The sequence below is a fragment of the Branchiostoma belcheri genome, unplaced genomic scaffold (assembly GCF_001625305.1).
Source record: "Branchiostoma belcheri isolate BF01 breed outbred unplaced genomic scaffold, Haploidv18h27 scaffold2, whole genome shotgun sequence".
Taxonomy (NCBI): domain Eukaryota; kingdom Metazoa; phylum Chordata; class Leptocardii; order Amphioxiformes; family Branchiostomatidae; genus Branchiostoma; species Branchiostoma belcheri.
Genome location: NW_017803490.1, coordinates 763,254 through 782,598, shown reverse-complemented (window position 1 = coordinate 782,598; position 19,345 = coordinate 763,254). Strand labels below are relative to the sequence as shown.

Below are 19,345 nucleotides of genomic sequence, written 5' to 3'. Positions count from 1 at the left end.
TTCCTAGAACTATCGCAGAGTGGAACTCACTGTCACCAAGTACAGTAGGGGCATTGTCATTAGATCTAATAGCTTTAAACAATGTCTAGAGTTAGAAGTTCAAGGGTTAGGTGTAACAAGTTGATCGGTGTAATGTAGCCAGCTGCCGCCGTGCCGCGTGCCTGCGAAGCTGGTGTGTTACGTCAAAGGGTGGTTATACCGGCTATACAGATACAGATACTTTAAATTTACAACGTTAAAGTAACACTGTTGTGTACTTTTCAGACCAAGACGAAGATGACTTGATGTACCTGAATCTTAAACTTTCAAGACACTTTGAGCAAGCAGTCAAGACTTGGAGTACTCTTGAGAATTAAAGACTTGAAGAGAGACTTTAAGATGTTTCCTTCCCTGGTGTTCGGAGATGGCGCTGTCTCACAGATCTCTCTCGCGTATAACGAGTTGACGGAAATTCCCGCGGATTTCCACAAGCACCAAGATTCGCTGGAGATACTGGACCTGAGCCACAACAAGATTTCGTATCCTTTCTTTAGGCACAGCCATATTTGTCTTTTCGATTTCTTCTGCATTTTCAGAAGACCTCTTCTCCGAACCAATAAGGTCAATGACCTGAAACAGACGTCTGTCACCATGGTAACTAGTGTTAGGTTACATGATGTTGCAAATTTATAGCAGGAGGGATTTAGACTCCTGTCTGACCAAATATATGCATGTATTTGAGTAAGAATTAACAGAGCAGACCATATGCAATGGTAAACATTATGCATTTGCTTTGCAAATGTTACCTTTCTAGTTCATGTAGATATATGATCTACTACAAATGTTGTCATTTTTCTAGTTCTAAGGCCACATCAATTTAATTTGTTGTTTCTCAGATTCGCCCTGTCCATTTTTTTTTATTTGCAAAAAAAAAATTTTTTTTTCTTCTAAATCAACTGCAAAATGCTCAATGAAAATAATATTTTGGCCCCAACGGTTGAAGAAAGTCCTTTTCTTCCTAGTTGTTAAAGTTTTTCAATGTAACAATGCAATTTTGTTTCATCAAAAGTTCAAAATCTATTGTTTTAATTATAAACCAGCCTGGTATGTTCACTTCATGGCTCATATTGTAACATTTCCGGCTATCACGGGGTGCCTTGGCCGTTGTTTTTTTTTATTTTGACCTGTCGCTTCATATTTTTTCTAAAAAAAACTGAGAAACAACAAATTAAATTGGTGTGGCCTAAAGTTTATAGCCCTTGACTGAAGAATCTGACAGGTCTCTCATGCCCCTGATGGACTTCAGGCGACTGAACACACTGATTCTGGACAGCAACGGTCTGACATCACACGTCAAGTTTCCCCCCCTCCCCAGTCTGCACACTCTGTGGGTCAACCACAACAACATCACCAACCTCTCTGTCTTCATCGAAACTGTCGCAAAATGCTTCCCAAATCTCAGGTATTTTAGGCCACAGCAAGTAAATTTTATGGATGACATCCTCCGCAGATTCCAAATCTAATGCGAGCGGGCGAAAAAAAAAGGCGGGCAAAAAAAAAGGGTCTTACAACTTGAAATCATTGTACAAATGGTTTTGGTTCAGTAGGAACATCACATTTACACAGCCAGCATCACATATCACTGCTTCAAAGTAAGAAACAAAACATTAAATCAGAGCCTTTTCTTGTATCCTCTCTTCATAGTTATCTGCCATCCACCTTCCGGCATGGCTACAGACATGTTTATTTGTTTTCGGCATGTTGACCACTGTCAGAAGGCAACAAAATTTCTTGTTTTTTTCCAGAATCAGGCAAAAATTAATGCGCGTGCTGATGTCATCCATAAAAATTACTTGCTGTGGCCATACTAAGAATTATATTCACACTAGAATTAGGATGGGCTATATAAAAACATAAACAGAATAGAGCGATTTGCTGGTAGCAAAACCTGTACTGCTAGTAGAAAACACTAAAATAGTTGAGCTGAAAGCCTGAAATTCAGATGTTTGTGGTTGTACTTTGTATCAAAACAATTAGACTACATGTATTATAAAAAGTATAGAAAAGTCATATAACATTAAGTGTTATTTGTTCTGCTGTAGGTTTCTGAGCATGATGAACAATGAAGCTGCTCCGAGCTACTTCAATGGTGGAACAGTCCCTCAGTACCTGGACTACAGGTATGGAAGTTAGTCTAACATTCGTTACCTCTGTGAATCATGCATATGGAGGTGTTGTTTTCAGTGACTTGTTTTTGTGAGGACAAAGATATGATGTACTAGTGTATATGTAATGTAGTTTGCATTGTCATGATTCTATATGTTAGTTGTCAGGATCCCTAAAATGAAGGTCATTTGTGGGCCTCCTAGCAGCTTTGCTTTGTATTGCAGTAGGTTTCTGAATCAGTTTTTATATCTCCTGTTCTTTACTTTCCTTTTCTTTGGGATACTGGATATCTTTTGGGCTGTGAAGAACTGTTTATACATACTCAGCAGAGCTAAGGCGGCCCAGGCCTGCCTTGCCATATACCTCATTTTAATATTATGATTAGCTACTTTAATATTGTAATGAACCAAGTGCGAGTGACTTGCTTGTAAATATGCATAAGTTTGAGTATCTGTTCACCGCCTTCGGTCCCGCCTGCTTTTGCATCTGTATCAAGCGTTAATTTCTCCTGGTGAGTTAATTGTTGGACCCCCAGGATTTTTTACAAGGTGGCCTCCAGCACACAGACAAAGGAAAAGCCAACACAGGTCTAGATTGCATCAAGGAGGTCAAAAAGAAATATTTTTACCTGAATGATTGCATAGAGGTTTCATGTTTTTGGGCTGTACTGTAAAAGTCTGAAATAAATTCAACTCGGTGCGGTGAAATCGTCTCTCCCCGGCAAAATCCCTCAGCAGCAAAACGTAGCTGTCCCTCCACGCCACCCCCCAAGAAATAATGCCCTGCCTCAGAAGTCTGCGAAGGAGGCTACGTTTCTCGGTCAATTTCTACTATTTATTCAGCATGCAAAGGAGTCTGAAGGAGGCTATTTGTGGCACAATGAAGCAAGTCGGAGGCCAAATCATTTTACGTTCACCGTTTCTGTCCTCTTGGTAGAAGCATGGAGGTAAAAATTAACAGTAATTTTTTTACCCCATGGTAGAAGCAAGGACATTATACACTCTGTATAATGTCCTTGGTACATGTAGAAGCAAGTAGTAACCTTGATACCAAGACCTATAGCGCATTAGGCCCCGAGTTAGCCAGAGTACAGGCTCAGGGCTATAACTGAGAGGCTCTGTGGTAAAATTTCTTCGGGGGCATGTTAGTCCGGGACCCAAGAAGCTGGCCTAATTGTACGCCCTGGAAACAGTCTGGCGCCCAGGCTAGTTAGAAGCAGCCTGATAGAAAAAAATGCCCTTCCCGTGCGTGATATTTAAACAATCACAACACATCATGTAATTTTTGCTACTTTGTAAACCATTTTTTTATCTGCCTACTTGAATCACTGGATCTCGTGATACGAGTCTCCCAGTCCATTTTCTGAGAGGAAATTATGTATATATACCATAGATTGTTGAGCAAAACTAGCTAAAATACGGTAATAAATGTTCTTCAGCCTTTGTTATGAAGACTTTTGGCATTTGCAACTTTTTTTCGTTTCGTTTTGTCTTCTCTCTTTCAACCAACCTCCTTTCAAGTAAGGTAAAGACAACAATGTGACAGTCCCTGACTCACAGAACTGCGCATAACAATACGTCCTTATGCAAATGCGGATGGCTCATAATTGTGTCTCGTGGAGGTGCTAAAACACCTAATTGATGTGGCTGTCAACATGATTAATTGTGATTGATGGGAGAAAATGGGCAAAATGTGGCTTTCCTGCTACAAATTTGTAGTACAAACTTTGAACGATTTTAAAGAACTATAGCCACCTTTCAGGAAGGAAAACAAGTATGTCAAATGATGCGTCATGTCCCGTTCTACACAAAAACGATATGAATATTTTGTTAAATGATTGCTACATTTTGTTATTAGCCAATTTCTAAAGAGCTACCCTCAAAATCTATCAATGATATTCATAAAAAACAATTTTTCAAAACAAAGGAAAGGAAATCTTGATTTAACTCACCAGTTTCTGTTAGAAGGTATGTGTTAGCAGCTGTATGCAAAAAACTGTGACTGTTGGACTTTGGGAATAGTTCTGCAAACTCCATTTTTTACCAAAAATAATGGCATTATTATTTTCATAATCTAAACAAATAGACTTAACATAACAACATCAAATTTATTTAGACGCACTGATATTCATCTAATTTATCTCCCCTGCAAATTTGAGCCATTTTGAAACATGTATTGTCGAGTTATTACAAGTTTTATTCAGGACCTAAGTGGTAGCTAGAATATGCCCTGGGCCGCCTTAGCTCTGCTGAGTATATAAAATATTATGTTTAAGTGCTATAGCAGCAGCAGCTTTTTTTATTTCCCTTTGCAGCATTATATTACAGTAGCTGTGCATTGCAATCTTGTTTGTAAGGCCAAAGCAATTAGTATTTGCATTTTATCAAAGTTGGTTTACAACTTACAAGGGAAAGTGATTTAAATGTTCTTGTCTTGAGTAACCAAGTGTTTTATTCACATTGCTCAAGCAAGGACATCATACATTCTGTGTAAATTCAGAATGTATAATATCCTTGCTCTTGGCTAGGACATTATACAGAATTGGTCAAGCAAGGACATCATACATTGTGTAAATTCAGAATGTATAATATCCTTGCTCTTGGCAAGGACATTATACAGAATTGCTCAAGCAAGGACATCATACATTCTGTGTAAATTCAGAATGTATAATATCCTTGTTCTTGGCAAGGACATTATACAGAATGTACGTCAGTTACATTGTTGATGTTGTGTTACATAATGTTGCAATTTCATGGTCTGCCCTGCTCCTGTCACCATGTACTAGTAGTACATGTTATTGTTATACAGAATGTATAATGTCCTTGCTCAGGGCAATTCTGACTGGTTCACATTGCACTGCAGCACAGGTGTCGCTGGTCACCGGCTAAGAATAAAAGACTTGGTTGTGTAGAAAAGAGTATCTTTACTCAGTGACTATTTTTGGGTTATCAATTGCCTTTTTTTTTAAGACAATATGTCATCAGCCGGTTGCCCAAGCTGGAGACGCTTGACGATCGACCAATCAGCAAGGACCAGCGAGAGGAAGCGGAGAGAATCTACGGCCGCAGACAGAGTGAAGACAACAAGGCCAAGAAAAAGGTAAACTAGAGTAGAAAGGGAACATTTTCGAAGCGAATGCTAATAATGTTTACCTTCGCATATGGTCTGCTCTGTTAATTTTTACTCAAACACATTCACATATATGTACTACTATAGTATATGGTGACAGGAGCAGGGCAGACTGTGAAATTGCAACATTATGTAACACAACATCAACAAATCATGTCATTGGTCAGGTCAGAGGTCACTGGAGAAGAAGAAGAGGAAGAAATGGAGCAAAAACAAAATATGTTTTCCTTTAGTAAAGATAACTAGATAGGTACCATTTGCAAATCAAAATTTATGTAATGTTAACCTTCACATATGGTCTGCTCTGTTAATTCACTCTCAAATACATTCATGTATATGGTGACAGGAGTCTAAATCCTTACTGCTATGAAATTGTAACATGATGTAACCAAACACTAGTTACCATGGTGACAGATGTCTGGTTCTGGTCATTAACCTTTTGTGTCTGAGCAAAAACAATAATATTTATGTTTTCCTTCAGTTAACATAACAAAAGGCAGAGATTTTGTGCAAGCCTTTCGTATTTACATATTTTATATACAGGTTATGAAGTATGATTTAATATTTGGGTATCATTAGCTGTGACCACAGCTGTTACATCTATAATATATAGATTTGTAGAGGGTTTTGTCAACTTAACTGTTTAATATTATATTTTACAGAGGCCTTCAAGAAAGAAGCCTACTCAGCGCTCATCAGAAAGTGGAAGATAGGCACTTCTAGTATCAGTAACAGTTACTGTAGTGTAGATTTTAGATGTATCATGTTTGTATCTTTAATTAAAAAAAAGTAGGGAAACAACGACATGATGAAAAGAGCAACACAATGCATTTTAGAAGGTATCATATCATTGTTAAAGGCATCCGATGCGATTTCAGGACAGCAAAACTGGAAATATTCTGAATAAGGCAATCTTTATGATATTGACACATACTGTCCCACATTAGCAGTTTTGAGTCAGCACTTAATATTTTGGGCTGCAGAAGCAAGCCTCAAGATAAGTCCTTTATTTTCTGGGTGGTACCCTAAAAATGAGCCCAGGGCCCTTCCAGTAACCATTTTCCGTCAGAATTTTTGCTCCATGAGGGTCAATATACATTGGGATAGTGTGGTTTTAACTCCCTAGTATGTAGATAAATGACCAGAATATTGGCTTTGAAAAATCGGGTTTCCAACCCCTAAAAACTGCATTGGATGCCTTTAACATTCAGAAATTGTTATCGTGTCCAAGAGACAGTGAACCAAACTTCCTATTATCTGGGAGCTACATGTATCCATAATGTAGTATGCTGCTAGTGGCACATTGCTCAAGATGTTAATGTATTACTTTCACAACACATTTCCCATGTTTGAGATTATGTATATAAGGCCACAGCAAGTAAATTTTATGGATGACATCCTCCACAGATTCCAAATCTAATGCGAGCGGGCGAAAAAAAACAAGGCGGGCCAAAAAAACAAGGTTCTTACATTTTGAAATTTTGACTCAATCATTGTACAAATGGTTTTGATTCAATAGGAACACATATACACAGCCAACATCACATACATGTATCACTGCATTAAAGTAGGAAACAAAACATTAAATCAGAGCCTTGTCTTGTCTCCTCTCTTTATAGTTATCTGCCATCCACCTTCCGGCATGACAACAGACATCTTGGCCTATTTTCGGCATGGTGACCACTGTCAAAAGGCAACAAAATTTCTTGTTTTTTTTTTTAATTAATGTGCGCGCGGATGTCATCCATAAAAATTACTTGCTGTGGCCTAAGAGAGACAAGCTCAGTTGGTTCCTCAGGTGATCACATTTAGTGTCCAAAGACATATAACTACGGAAAACTTGAATAATCTATATTCATAAATGCATTGTGGAACATCATTGAAGTCAGGGGTACACCTGTGCAAATTATGTTTATTGAGTAATGCCATGATGCAATCATATGAATCTACAGATGATCTGATTTCATATTTTATCATAAGTTGTTAATATATATTACTTGATATATACATAGTTTTAAAATTGTATACATGTGTGCTTTTGAGTACTTTTTATACATTATCAAACAAATATCAGTTGGGATATTGTAGGTACCTTTTGGTGACTACATGTAGCTGAGTGCAAATTGCCTAAATGTATAATCATAATCATTTATTTGTAAACCATAACTTATGCTTTTTACCGGTAGGTCACATTTAGTGCTATACTGGACAGGTATTATGTTGAAGTAGTAAATGGTGAGTACGTTGTAAGTAATTTATTTTGTGATTTGCAAGTCTCAGAGTTATGTTCTGTGTGTTAACAAGAAGCCTTCATATTGCTATATTCAATCATGTTATTTCTACATTTTAGTTTCTTTGCTAGTGAGCTTTAATATTTAATGTGGGTACATTGATTCACTTGTCAAATGTGTAAGGCCACACCAATCTAATTTCTTGGTTAACGGATTTTTCTAGAAAAATAATGGAGAGGGCGGGCGAAAAAAAATAAAAACAGGCCTAGGCATCCTATTGTGGCCCAAAATGGTACGATAGGAGCCATGAAGTCAACACACCAGACTGGTTCAAATTCAAACATTGAATTTTGAACTTTTCATGATACCACTGCATTGAAAGATGGAATAACTGTAACAACTAGGATAAAAAGGACTGTTTTCAACTGTTCAGGGCAAAATATGAGCATTTTGCAGTTGATTCTGAATTTTTATTTTTATTTGCAAATCAGAAAAAAATGAAGCAGGCGAATCCGTTAAACAAGAAATTAAATTGGTGTGGCCTAAGGGGAAAGAAACAAATGGTAATATATACATATACAATAATATATTGTAACAATATATTATTATACATTGAGCAATTAAAGGTGGAATAAATGAAAAAGACAGACGAAATGGTACAAATTTAAGAGCTTTATTTTCATCCACTAAGTCTTACACCAAGATACAAGACATAGTTTAGTACATATAGCCTATAGAATAAATAGCGGGACATACACTGTAACCTTCACCACAAAAATACAGTCTTGAAATATATGAAATATACATATCAAATGTATGTTGCCAAATATACAAAAATTGCTTTTCAAACGTTGCATAGAAGACCTCAGCATATTATATTGTAGCTGGCAATTATACTGCATTTCATGCAAAAGATTATGATAATCATATCTTATTAATAATCATTCAATCAGCGTCAAAGACAAACTATATTGACAACAAAGCTGAATTGTATTGACGTGTACTATTACAATATACTTGTACAAAATATCTAAGAATTAAAGAAAAATTACACATACTCAAAAATTAAAGTACAAAATAACACCATTAATTGTACAATATCATAAAATATATTTTATATATCATTGAGGAATTATTACTAGTTCACCATTTTATTTTATTTACTGCAGTAATCAATCTCTTCAATTCATGACTTGCATAGTTTATTTTATTTTATTTTATAACTCCAGAAGAAGAGCAGCTGTCTTAGAGAAAGATGACTCTGGTAGACTTATAGGTATGTATGTAGTACAGTAACTATAACATTGAGCCAGTATAAAATCACTCTATTTCCTTTGACTCCATCTAAAAAATCTCCTTTTTGGGGGGGGGGGGTCCTTGCCAGTTCTAAGAGACAAGAGGACAACATGAAACATATATATAGAGCTGGTATCTATGTTCAGACCATTAAAGGCATCCAGTGCAGTTTTTAGGGCTTGGAAACCAGATTTTTCAAAGTCAATATAATAATAATTCTAGTTATTTAGTACATACTGAGTTGAAACCACACTATCCCAATGTATATTGACCCTCATGGAGCAAAATACCAAAACCTCTGACAGAAAATGGTTACTGGAAGGGCCCTTGGCTGATTTTTAGGGTACCATCCAGAAAATAAAAGAGTCATCTTGGGGCTTGTTTCTGCAGTATTGAAGGAAAAAGTATGAAATGCTGATTTAAATGTGCTAATGTGAAGCAGTTATGTGTCAATATCACAAAGATTGCCTTATTCAGAATATTTTCGGTTTTGCTGCCCTGGAACCACATTGGATGCCTTTAAAAGTACTAAGTCTTGTACAAAGACTTTCCTCTCAGACTCTCTTTTCATGTTAATCTTTTAGTGCAGAATCTCTTTTTAAATCTGAGTTCCCACCCATCAAATTGCTGTGGCCTTTAGCAGCCTTACAGTTGAATTTTGTTTGATTTACCCAAGGCACAAATATTACAACAGCTACAAAAACTATCGATGATTGTTGCTACGCCACCAATTGGCTGATGCTTCTGTATGTTGGATGATTGACAGTTGATTTAATTACTATGATTGACAGGTGGTTTACTCAGGATAACCTGCCTCTGCAGCCTTCTGCTTGATCCTCAGTTCCTCCTCAGTCAGCTGCAGTTCCCCCGGGTTCTCCTCGTAGGGAGGGGGCGCTTCTGCACCTGTACAAGCACAACAAACCTGCAGTCAGTATTTTGCAACTTCTCATTCAGTTCAACTTCTTCTTACGGCCTATCCCCATTACTGATACAAATTTGGTGACAAGATGTTACCTTAGCAGGTTGAAGGTTGACAATAACTAGTATCCATATGTGAGTACTTTCCTTATAACATTGGCAAAAATACTCAATATTGCCTTCAAGTTCACAGAATAAAATGTTTTCTGTACTTAGACCTTTTTTGTAGGAGTCTTCTATCATATTATGAAAGTACAAATCTCTTATATTATAAGCTTACATTCAATCAAGCAACAGTTTACTGTATCTTCTCTGAAATACTTAACTGTGTAGCTTAAATGTGTTTTTCTACACACAAAATTTTAGACAAAAACAGATGTAAAAAAGTTGCTTAAATATACAACTCACCTGGAGGCAGCTGTTCCTTTTCAGGTGCCACCATCCCGTTCACCTGGTCGTAAAGCGGGTTTTGCATGTACATCAGGTGGTCGCCCTTGTGCACCTGAACACCTGGAGCCATAGCAGGTGCAGCCATCGCACCTGGTATGCTGTCAAAGACAGGGTTGTCTGCGCCAATGCTGGTCGTTCCCCGATCATAACTACAGTGTCAGGGAAAAAAAATCAATCAATCAATCAATCAATCAATCAATCAATCAATCGAATAATTTTATTCATAAAAACAACTTGAAGAACTTTGCAGCCACAGGCTGAACTACTTATTGTACATTGACATTCGTTACCATTTACACAAATATCAACATCAATATTGTTCACAAAGTCATTGACATGCTGCATCTATGATGGATGCAACATGATGTAACCTAACACTAGTTACCATGGTGACAGACGTCTGGTTCAGGTCATTGACCTTATTGGATTGGAGAAGAAGAAGAGGAGGAGGAATCAGAGCAAAAACAACGAAACGTTTTCCTTCAGTAAACGTAAAAACGGGTCCCCTAGCTCTAGATCTACGGCTGTCTCAGAATAAGGTTATTATACTTACGATACGGTTGGTTCCGCAGCACGCTTCCTCAAGCGGAAATAACGGTAGGCGACGAACGCCAGACCCACCAACAACAGGACAATCACCACTCCAATCACTGCACCAGCTAGATACGGCACAACAATATGTCAGGGTTACCATTTTCTACATGTAGTTTTATTAATTTTCTGACTTTATTTTTTTGAGTTTCAGGCTTTTTTTCTTTTTTTATTATACATCAAGGACAGTGTAGTGCTGCACTCGAGTTTATAACTAAATTAAATATACTTTTAACAGCGCCACACAACAAAATACAATTAACATTTAAATACACCAAGTTGACATATCTGTGTGCCGTAGTCCCACCACCCCAAGACATTAAAAATGCTAAATGCTAACAAAGTTATTTTTAAAAATTTTGGTTGCAGGCAAAGAAGCCTACTCTTCCTGGACTTTCCTTACATACATGATTGTAAAATACAGTGTCTAACTACTATTTACATTACCTACTGAAAAAAAAAGTTGTCTTACTAACATTAATTTTGCCATCTGATAAATGATAATAATACAATAAAAGTCATTAGTTTTGAAATTAAGATTTGCACAATTAACATCAATCATATTAACCTCATTAAGCAATATTACATAAAAAGTTAGCCTTAACTAGCCTTAAGCTTGTTACCTCCATGAAAAATGGAGGTATTGTTTTTGGTGCGTCTGTGTGTCTGTCTGAGTGTGTGTTTGTGTTTCCACACATTTGTAGTCAGCATAACTTCATAACGCCTTTATGGATTGTGATGATATTTGGTATGCTGGTACGTCTTAGGAAGACAAAGGTCAAGGTCAAATATGGGCCACCTGCTGGATGACCTTGGTACTGCAGCAGAGCTTCCGGTTTTTGTATCTTTTGTCCTGAACATGCTATGGTCTTGACTTATTGGTGACAGATAGCTTTTCCTGTCATATATTTCATGGAGGTATGAGATTTCCGAATTCTTGTTATACATGTTTTTAAACAATTCTAGCAGCTGAATATCATGAACATAAAACCTACCGACAGCTCCCTTCCCAGGACCATCATCATCATCATCACGAGGCCTTTTCCCATCCCCAGGTCTACGCTTCGCAGTGTCTCCTGATTAAACAAAATCATTTTAAAATCCTTATTCAAATTTAGCAGTATAATGACCAAGCCATCACATCAAAATATCACTCTGAGATCATTTATAGTATATACATGCCAGAATAGACCAATACCATAGCACTAAAAATCTCCTTAAAAAACATGCATAAAAATCTGTACCAAATTAAAAACATAGAAATCCACAATTGTTTAACTAGAAAGGCCGACATTTGATTGGGAGCAAATGCAGCAGATGGCTTCACCACATCCCCCATACCAAAAATGGATCTATCCCACAATGGCTGCCAATAGTCTATACCCCCATGCAGCAATGGAATCTTCCAATGCCTTCTGTTGGAACATGTATAAGAGGGTCTGCATGCTCTTTTCCGTAAGGCGTAGGCGGGCCTCTTTAATTTCCCGTAATTCGTAGGGAAGTTACTTTATTTACCGTAATTCGTAGTGAGGAGGCAAAAATTTCCCGTAAAGCGTAGCCAGCGTATTTCACGTAAAGCGTAATCGAGCCTAAAAATTCCCCGTAAATCGTAGTCTGGACTCCCATTTTTCGTAAGCCGTAGCGGACGAACTAGCAACCAGCGAATGACATGTTGTCTGTCCCTTTCTTGCCCGTCCCATCTGGCATGTCCGGGTCCATGTGTGCGGTACAATCCCTTGGCTCACGCGACGCCCCTGATTGTGCGCATTTTATTGCATACGGGGTCGATTCTGACCCAGTATCGTTGCAATGTGGAGTCGTCAGTGTTTCAAGACATCGAAGTGACTAATGTGAGTTAGTTGATAAACAAAATAGACGAACAACTCGGGGTATTGAAGGAGGCAGTCAGCAAGACCGGCCGCTAGAATTTAGCGTAAACCGTTGCCGGCCTTTTGGAATTTAACGTAAAGCGTTGCGAGCCTTCATAAATTTAGCGTAAAGCGTAATCAGGACCCCCCATGCAGACCCTCGTATAAGAAACAGTGTTCTAGAACCAGTGTTCTATTTAGAACTGTCATCTGGGGTTTGGGTTTTCAAGCTCGTACATTTGCTGTTTTTACTGAAAGTAAGGTAAATAAAAGGCATCCAAACTACTGCTGCAGCAACACTATGTTTTGTCCCTGAAAGTGCAAAATAATAACAATGGAAAAGAGCAACTATCTATTGTGGGAGACAAACTTTTAGGATGATATTTACCTTCAATCCCACTTGCTGTAGGATCAACCTTGAGGCCGCCAATGCTGACCTTGCCGTTCATCTGTTCCCCTACGTCATCAGGCCCGATGTCCGACCCCGGACGGAAATACAGGGTGAAGTCACTCACCACACTGCCTTCACTACAGGGGAGAGATTTCGAGGTCAGCTTCAACTTTCAATTATATTATAGTAATTAACATGTAACGCTACAGTCAAACCTGCCAAGGTGACCACCTCTTCAAGCGAGCTGCTTCAAGCTGGCCACCTGTCCATGGTGACTGCTTTTTCTTAGTCTCAAAAATTTTCCCCATTGATGCAAGCATTAAGCAACCTGTCCAAGGTGACCACCTAAAGTGTTAAAGTTCATCAAGGGTTTTGACCGTGTCGACCCAAATAGCTAATGTTCAAGTAGATGGATGCACGAGAGGTCACCCATACAAGGTCATCAAACCTCTGAGGCCAAAAAGTCAACCAGATCTAACTTTTTCAGTATTCAGGCAGTCAACTCCTGGAACAGTCTACCTGCCGATGTTGTAGCAGCCAAAAGTGTAAAATTTAATGCTTTTAAGTCAAAGCTGGACAATCACTGAAAGGAGATGGTGTACAGCCCTTACCTAACACAAACTCACACTATATTAACTATGGGCACTATATGTACATTTATATCATACCCGGGCCGCGATAACGTTCGATATGACGGGTTCCGGACCGGGCCGTACTTTAGGGAACCTGTTATCGAACACTTCCATGGCTTCCATAAAACGATTCGAACGCGTTTCGCCATACCCGCTTGTGCCCCTTTCGAATACAGAATCCGGACGTTGGAATTGATGTTGTTGCATTTTAGGGTTTAGTGGCACCAACTTTTGGCTCATCTTGCATTGAAAGGTGGTTTTCTTGGGTGGGTATGACATAAATAAAATACAACACGGTGTATTCCGCATCGCCCTCGGTCCCGGCCCTCCCGCGAGTCGGATTGCCCGACGGCCGCGGTCAGGCCGATACCTCAGGCGATACGGAATACCCCGTGTTGTATTCTATATGTATATACTAAATTAAATATTAATTAGCTTAAGAAGTGGATTTTAGGAATATTACATGTAATAACTTAGTAATGTGTGTAATGTGTATGTATGTATGTATGATTGCATGTATGTACATTGTATGTATGTAACTATGTATGTATGTATGTATGTATGTATGTATATGCTGTACATGATGTATAACAGTTTTTTTCTTATTACCTGAACTGCTTGACTTTAGCATGAAGATAGTCTCCAGATAGAGGGCTCTTTCTGTAGATCTCATCCAACTGAAAAGAAATCATCACATTATGTTGTCACTGAGTGCATCATACATTTAGATAATCTTACTATTCCTACTATATATACATGTACTTATATATAGGCTTGTAGCATTGTTGTTGCCATACTTATAATGACATACAAAATATGAAAAAAATGAAGACCACATCAAATTACAGCATGCAGGAGGTGATCTTGGGCAAATGCCAAGACAAATCAAAAGAAATTCTGTGCAATGAAAAAACCTGGATGACAAGAATACATGTATAATGAACTTACGCCAAATTGTACTGTGGCAGCCAGTTTCTGGTGTTCTGTGCTGGTCTTGTCAGCCAATTCTGGTTTCCAACTCTCCGAGATTATCCTGAGGCTACCCTCAAATTTCATCAGCACTGTGAACAAACAAGCATACAAACAATGACTACAATGACTGTCATAGTGTATCTAATAGTAATAAACATGTACTATGTTTCCAGGCCATTGTGATATGCATTTGTTAGTATTTGTATTGTCAATGTTTAATGAGTGACCTATTTATTATAAGTCAAATTTCAACTTCATGATTTGAAACACTTCAGCTCTGTTACTGTAACAGTTATTTTCTTGGTTCCACAAGATATAATATCATCAATTTTATGTTCTACAACATATACTACGATTGTACAATGTACAATGTACATGTGAATCCACTACAATACGTACAACACAGCACAGGCTTTTAGCTAGGATTTTTTTGTTGGGTGTCCATTTTCTTATTGTATGCTATGTGCAGTGAAGAAGTGCGGTGCCCGAGCTTTAAGGGGGGGGGGGTTAAATTCATAATGCTATCAAACACTACATGCATTTTGAGGTGCAAATTTTGAGGATTTGATTTTTTTCCTTCAGTAAACTATCATTTTTGTGCACACATGGCAGAGGTTAGTAGTGGGTAAAAATAAGGTGTCTTTTATAATAGGGTGTCCTACCAAAAAGTAGGGTGTCCAATTTCTTATTATTTTCAGTACAGGGCGTTGACGTCCTAAAATCAACCCGGACACCCCCTAGCTAAAAGCCAGGTAGTACATGAAGTACAAAAATGTATAACTTGTTCAATGCCCACCATTTTCACAGGTCTGCTCGTCTGCACATGGCAGACAGCCGTTGTACGGGTCACACATCTCACGGCCACGCCGGCACGGACAAATTCTGCACTCTGACCCATAATATCCAAGAGGACACTCTGTAGAATGGAGGGTGTACAAAAAAAACTTAGAGTACTTAATACAGCTGCTTTGCCCATACAAACATGTAGGCCATGACTACACATCTGAAAATAGTTTCATCAGGTTGGTACAGCATATAGGATCTAGGAAGTTTCTTTTACACATTCAGTCAACCAGTATTGTCTTGCTTTTGTTTTGGTATCTATCAGACACCTTCTGACTGGAGTTCTGCTTCTCACTGCTATATGCTATATGGTGAGATCGAAGCAAAACTCCAGTCAGAAGCTCTGAGGAAGGTGTCTGATAGACACCAAAGTGTAAGCAAGGTAAGAGACAATTATACTGGTTGTGTAAAAAAAAAATTCCTACAACATGTAGATCCCATGTGACTACCCATTTATTGTCTTGACAATGATATACATGAACATAGCGTCATCTTGTTTGTTTTTTACTTTCTTTGTGGTACATCTTTCTCTGAGTAGAAAAACAGACAATGACAAAGACAGGGAAGCACTAGAAAATGTACTTACGGACGTTGAGGATTCCAGTGGAGTTAGTAGGAGGAACAGAGTTGATCAGGCATGTGTACGCTCCAGAGTCCGATAGTTTTGTCTGTGAAAAGATAGATCAAATGATAAACATAATCAATGCATACAACTGTTATTTGCATGCAAAGTATAGTATCAATATATCTATTTATCGTTTTATTGAAAAAGAGCATATCGGTCATTTTCACTAATCATGACAATGGGGCTGGAAAGTGGGTCACTGCATTGCGGCGACTCGTGCCCAGAAATAAATGACCTCTACCAAGATTTGACACAACTGCCACATACACAAGGAATAAAACTTTACAAAACAGCAAATACGTGGGTGTTTGTTTCGTAGAAAACTGACCCATGAAAAACAACGTCAACACCACTGTCGTCTCGAGTTTGAGCGCGTGAAAAGGCGTCTGAAGTTAGGGCACCCCCCGTTATACCAACCTGTCTAATGGTCAGATCAGACTGCCCCTCCCCATAGTCGACAGTGATTCTCTCGTCGTGGATCCTCTTCAGCTGTCCCAGGAAGAGAATCACGTCTCCCTTCAGCCAGGTCACAAACACGCCACTTCCGTCCGGGCGGTTGTACGAGTAGCGGCATCGGAACAGTATGGTGTCTGCCGTCTCGCGGTTCAGGATAGGCAGCGGGCGCAAGATCACAGGTCCCACACTTTCAGCTAGAATTACCACAAACAAAACACAACAAATAAAGTCACTTTCATGAGGACCTGCATGGGGGGGTCCTGACAAATTTTCAGAGCCTGCTACAGTAGAGATTACGCTTTACGATAAATTCCAAGTGGCTACAACGCGTTACATAGAATTAAAACTCGAATTACGCTCTACGCAAAATGTGCTAAATGAGTGGTCCGTCTACACTCTACATAGAATTAAAACGGCTGATTACGCTCTATAGATGACATCCTCTGAAGACCCCCAAACTAATGCTTGCGGGCGAATAAAAAAATATTCCGGCCCAAAATAAAAATGCTACTAAACCACAGGAATACAAAGCTGGCACATGTATTGTGAATTTGTGGCAATACACAGTGATGTACGTATGCGACAAGCCGGCACATGCTGGCCTTTTGCGGAATATATGAATCGGCACTGTATTCACTGAGTTTTTGAGTCGTGGAGCTTCTGTAGCCTGGATGCCGTCCTCCAGAGTTACCACCGGCTCCGTATTGACGCTAACTACCATGTAGTACCTAGGCCAGAGCCTCGGAGGACGTGATTTTTTTTTTTTTTTAGAACAGGCAAAAGTTTGAGTTTGAGTTTTGAGTTTTATTCAGATCCACATTCTTGCTGTGGTCTAAAGTAGGTGTGGCCTAACTGACATTAAGCTGTTGAATTGTGTGCTGACTTACGCTGGCATTCCCGTCCATCCCCTGTGTACCCTGTACGGCAGGTACAGTGGTAGGAGCCAGGGGCGTTGTGACAGTCTGCATTAGCGCTGCACTCATTATCCCCGGAATTCTGACACTCGTTCTTATCTGCAACAAACATAGAAGTAGACTATCATGAAAGTTCACCTGTGTTGGTAGTAATCATTACGATAGTAAAACGTTGAACTTTATTCCAACATACAAGTTATACAGAGATCAATTTTGAAGTGATTGGTCATAAATTATCCTGATGAAGGTCACAGTGGTCGCTGAAAATTTAATCGGTTGCGGATTGCGCCACCCGGCGGAATTCGTCGGGATTGCACCTCCGGGAGGGAGTGTCCGCCCAACAGGTCCCAGCATGCTTCATTCTTACGTTCGGGTTACTTGCTTGGCAGCACGCAAAATAAGAGAGCCAAGAATTCTGCATTTTAAACAACATCCTTCAGTCATCCTTCATTCAGCTGAGTCAGAAAGTGCATGCAAGAATGTGGGGCGCAGGGAAGAGGAAGTCGAGAAGGCCGGCGAGATTCGTAGACTACTATACAGAAGGTTTAGATGAACAACAGCGGGACGACGTTCGGCCGAGGTCAACCTCGACCCCGAGATTCCCAGTTCCAAAACCGAGAGAGGCAAGGCGAGAAGTAGACGTGGACGAAGTGGAGGAAGAGATAAGGGAGGCTACAGGGGAAATAGAGGCCTTGAAGGTGGATTTACAGCGGATGGAAAGGTCAGTGCTTGAAGTTCAAGAAGGTCAACAACAAAATGGCGAACGAAAAACCCGCCATTCGCGTGACGTCACGGCTGCGAAGTCTCGCGAGAACTCGCCTACTCTCGGGCGCCATCTTGGGGACGGCAGGCGCGAGCCTCAAACACGAATCTCGGCCAACGAACTACGCCAGTTCACTCGGATGAAGCAAGACCTACATACCAGGGCAGCCTCGTCCCCGCCACCGTCTCGCGGACGTAGCAAGAAAGCGGCAGCCAGCGCGCGGAGCTCGAGCTCGTCTTCCGAATCATCGACCTCACGCTCGAGCTCAAGTGATCACTCCAGAGCCTCCAGAGGTAGGTCGAGTTCTTCACGGTCCAAAGGGGCGAAGTTGAAGAGCGGGGTATTGAGGAAGTGTACGGATCAGGTGAAGAGGAAAGTCTTGTTTCCACAGGAGAGATTGCCTAACACAAAGAACGGTGGCAAAAGTTATTATGATCTGGAATGGCATGAGTGTATTGCCGGTTCACTAGATATCATTCTATCGCACAAGGTGAACTCTATAGAAAGCAAGCAGAGGCTCAAGCTCATGCGTTTCATGATGTTCGAAGTAGCAGAATTCGGTTACCAAGCCGTGCTTCACTTCAATGCTGTAGTGCTCATGCAGATCGAGCAGGGCGAGCTGGATTGGGGGGACAGGCACTTCATGAAGAAGGTACGAAACTTGAAGTCTGTTCACCTACGCAAGGGAGATGTCCCTCCTAGGGATGCTAGCAAGGCCGCCAAGAAAACAGACCTACAGCTGTGTTATGCTTACAACAAAGGCGAATGCCAGGCTACTGTGGAAGACAACAGGGCTCATTCCAGCAGGAACGGTAAGGTATACCACTTCTGCAGACCTTGCGCAACTATGCGTCCTGCGATGGGATACCAGAAGCACAGCGCAACAGCTTGCCCTTACAAAGACCCGGAGTTCAGGGCGAAGAACCCAACACAGAAGTCAGCGTGACTACTAGATGCAGAGAACACATATGTAGAGTATGATGGAGGAAGGTCTGTAGGTAACGATTTTCGGACGTTTATTAAAGTAGAACTAGGCAAGCATGCAATCACCACTCATGATACTCTCTTAGAAGACAACACAGGAACACTTCAAGAACATAGTGGGGGGTGTGGCTTTACTT

General features: G+C 39.8%; 2 protein-coding genes across 2 annotated transcripts in view; one reads left to right on the top strand and one right to left on the bottom strand.

Moving 5' to 3' along the window:
- The first annotated feature begins 350 nt into the window (after nucleotides 1-350).
- On the top strand, nucleotides 351-6,329 carry LOC109468760 (leucine-rich repeat-containing protein C10orf11 homolog). Its single transcript, XM_019767088.1, has 5 exons — nucleotides 351-518; nucleotides 1,259-1,441; nucleotides 2,082-2,159; nucleotides 5,115-5,244; nucleotides 5,937-6,329. The coding sequence occupies exons 1-5, from the start codon at nucleotides 379-381 to the stop codon at nucleotides 5,985-5,987; spliced, it is 582 nt and encodes a 193-aa protein (XP_019622647.1). The 5' UTR covers nucleotides 351-378; the 3' UTR covers nucleotides 5,988-6,329.
- A 3,008-nt stretch (nucleotides 6,330-9,337) lies between these two features.
- Nucleotides 9,338-19,345, bottom strand: part of LOC109468714 (multiple epidermal growth factor-like domains protein 11) — a 17,664-nt gene continuing 7,656 nt past the window's right edge. Inside the window, exons 7-17 of the mRNA XM_019767030.1 lie at nucleotides 17,435-17,560; nucleotides 16,509-16,741; nucleotides 16,053-16,134; nucleotides 15,420-15,539; nucleotides 14,600-14,712; nucleotides 14,261-14,328; nucleotides 13,017-13,156; nucleotides 11,756-11,836; nucleotides 10,723-10,828; nucleotides 10,128-10,318; nucleotides 9,338-9,704 (exon numbers count right to left, since the gene is read on the bottom strand). Of these exons, the coding sequence (XP_019622589.1) occupies nucleotides 9,598-9,704; nucleotides 10,128-10,318; nucleotides 10,723-10,828; nucleotides 11,756-11,836; nucleotides 13,017-13,156; nucleotides 14,261-14,328; nucleotides 14,600-14,712; nucleotides 15,420-15,539; nucleotides 16,053-16,134; nucleotides 16,509-16,741; nucleotides 17,435-17,560 (1,367 nt within the window). The 3' untranslated portion in view covers nucleotides 9,338-9,597. The remainder of the gene's footprint in view (nucleotides 9,705-10,127; nucleotides 10,319-10,722; nucleotides 10,829-11,755; nucleotides 11,837-13,016; nucleotides 13,157-14,260; nucleotides 14,329-14,599; nucleotides 14,713-15,419; nucleotides 15,540-16,052; nucleotides 16,135-16,508; nucleotides 16,742-17,434; nucleotides 17,561-19,345) is intronic.

Coding starts and splice junctions, on each gene's coding strand:
- LOC109468760 (XM_019767088.1), top strand. CDS start 379: ATGTTTCCTTCCCTGGTGTTCGGAGATGGCGCTGTCTCACAGATCTCT. Junction 519..1,258: donor CTGAGCCACAACAAGATTTC/GTATCCTTTCTT, acceptor AGAATCTGACAG/GTCTCTCATGCCCCTGATGG. Junction 1,442..2,081: donor AAATGCTTCCCAAATCTCAG/GTATTTTAGGCC, acceptor GTTCTGCTGTAG/GTTTCTGAGCATGATGAACA.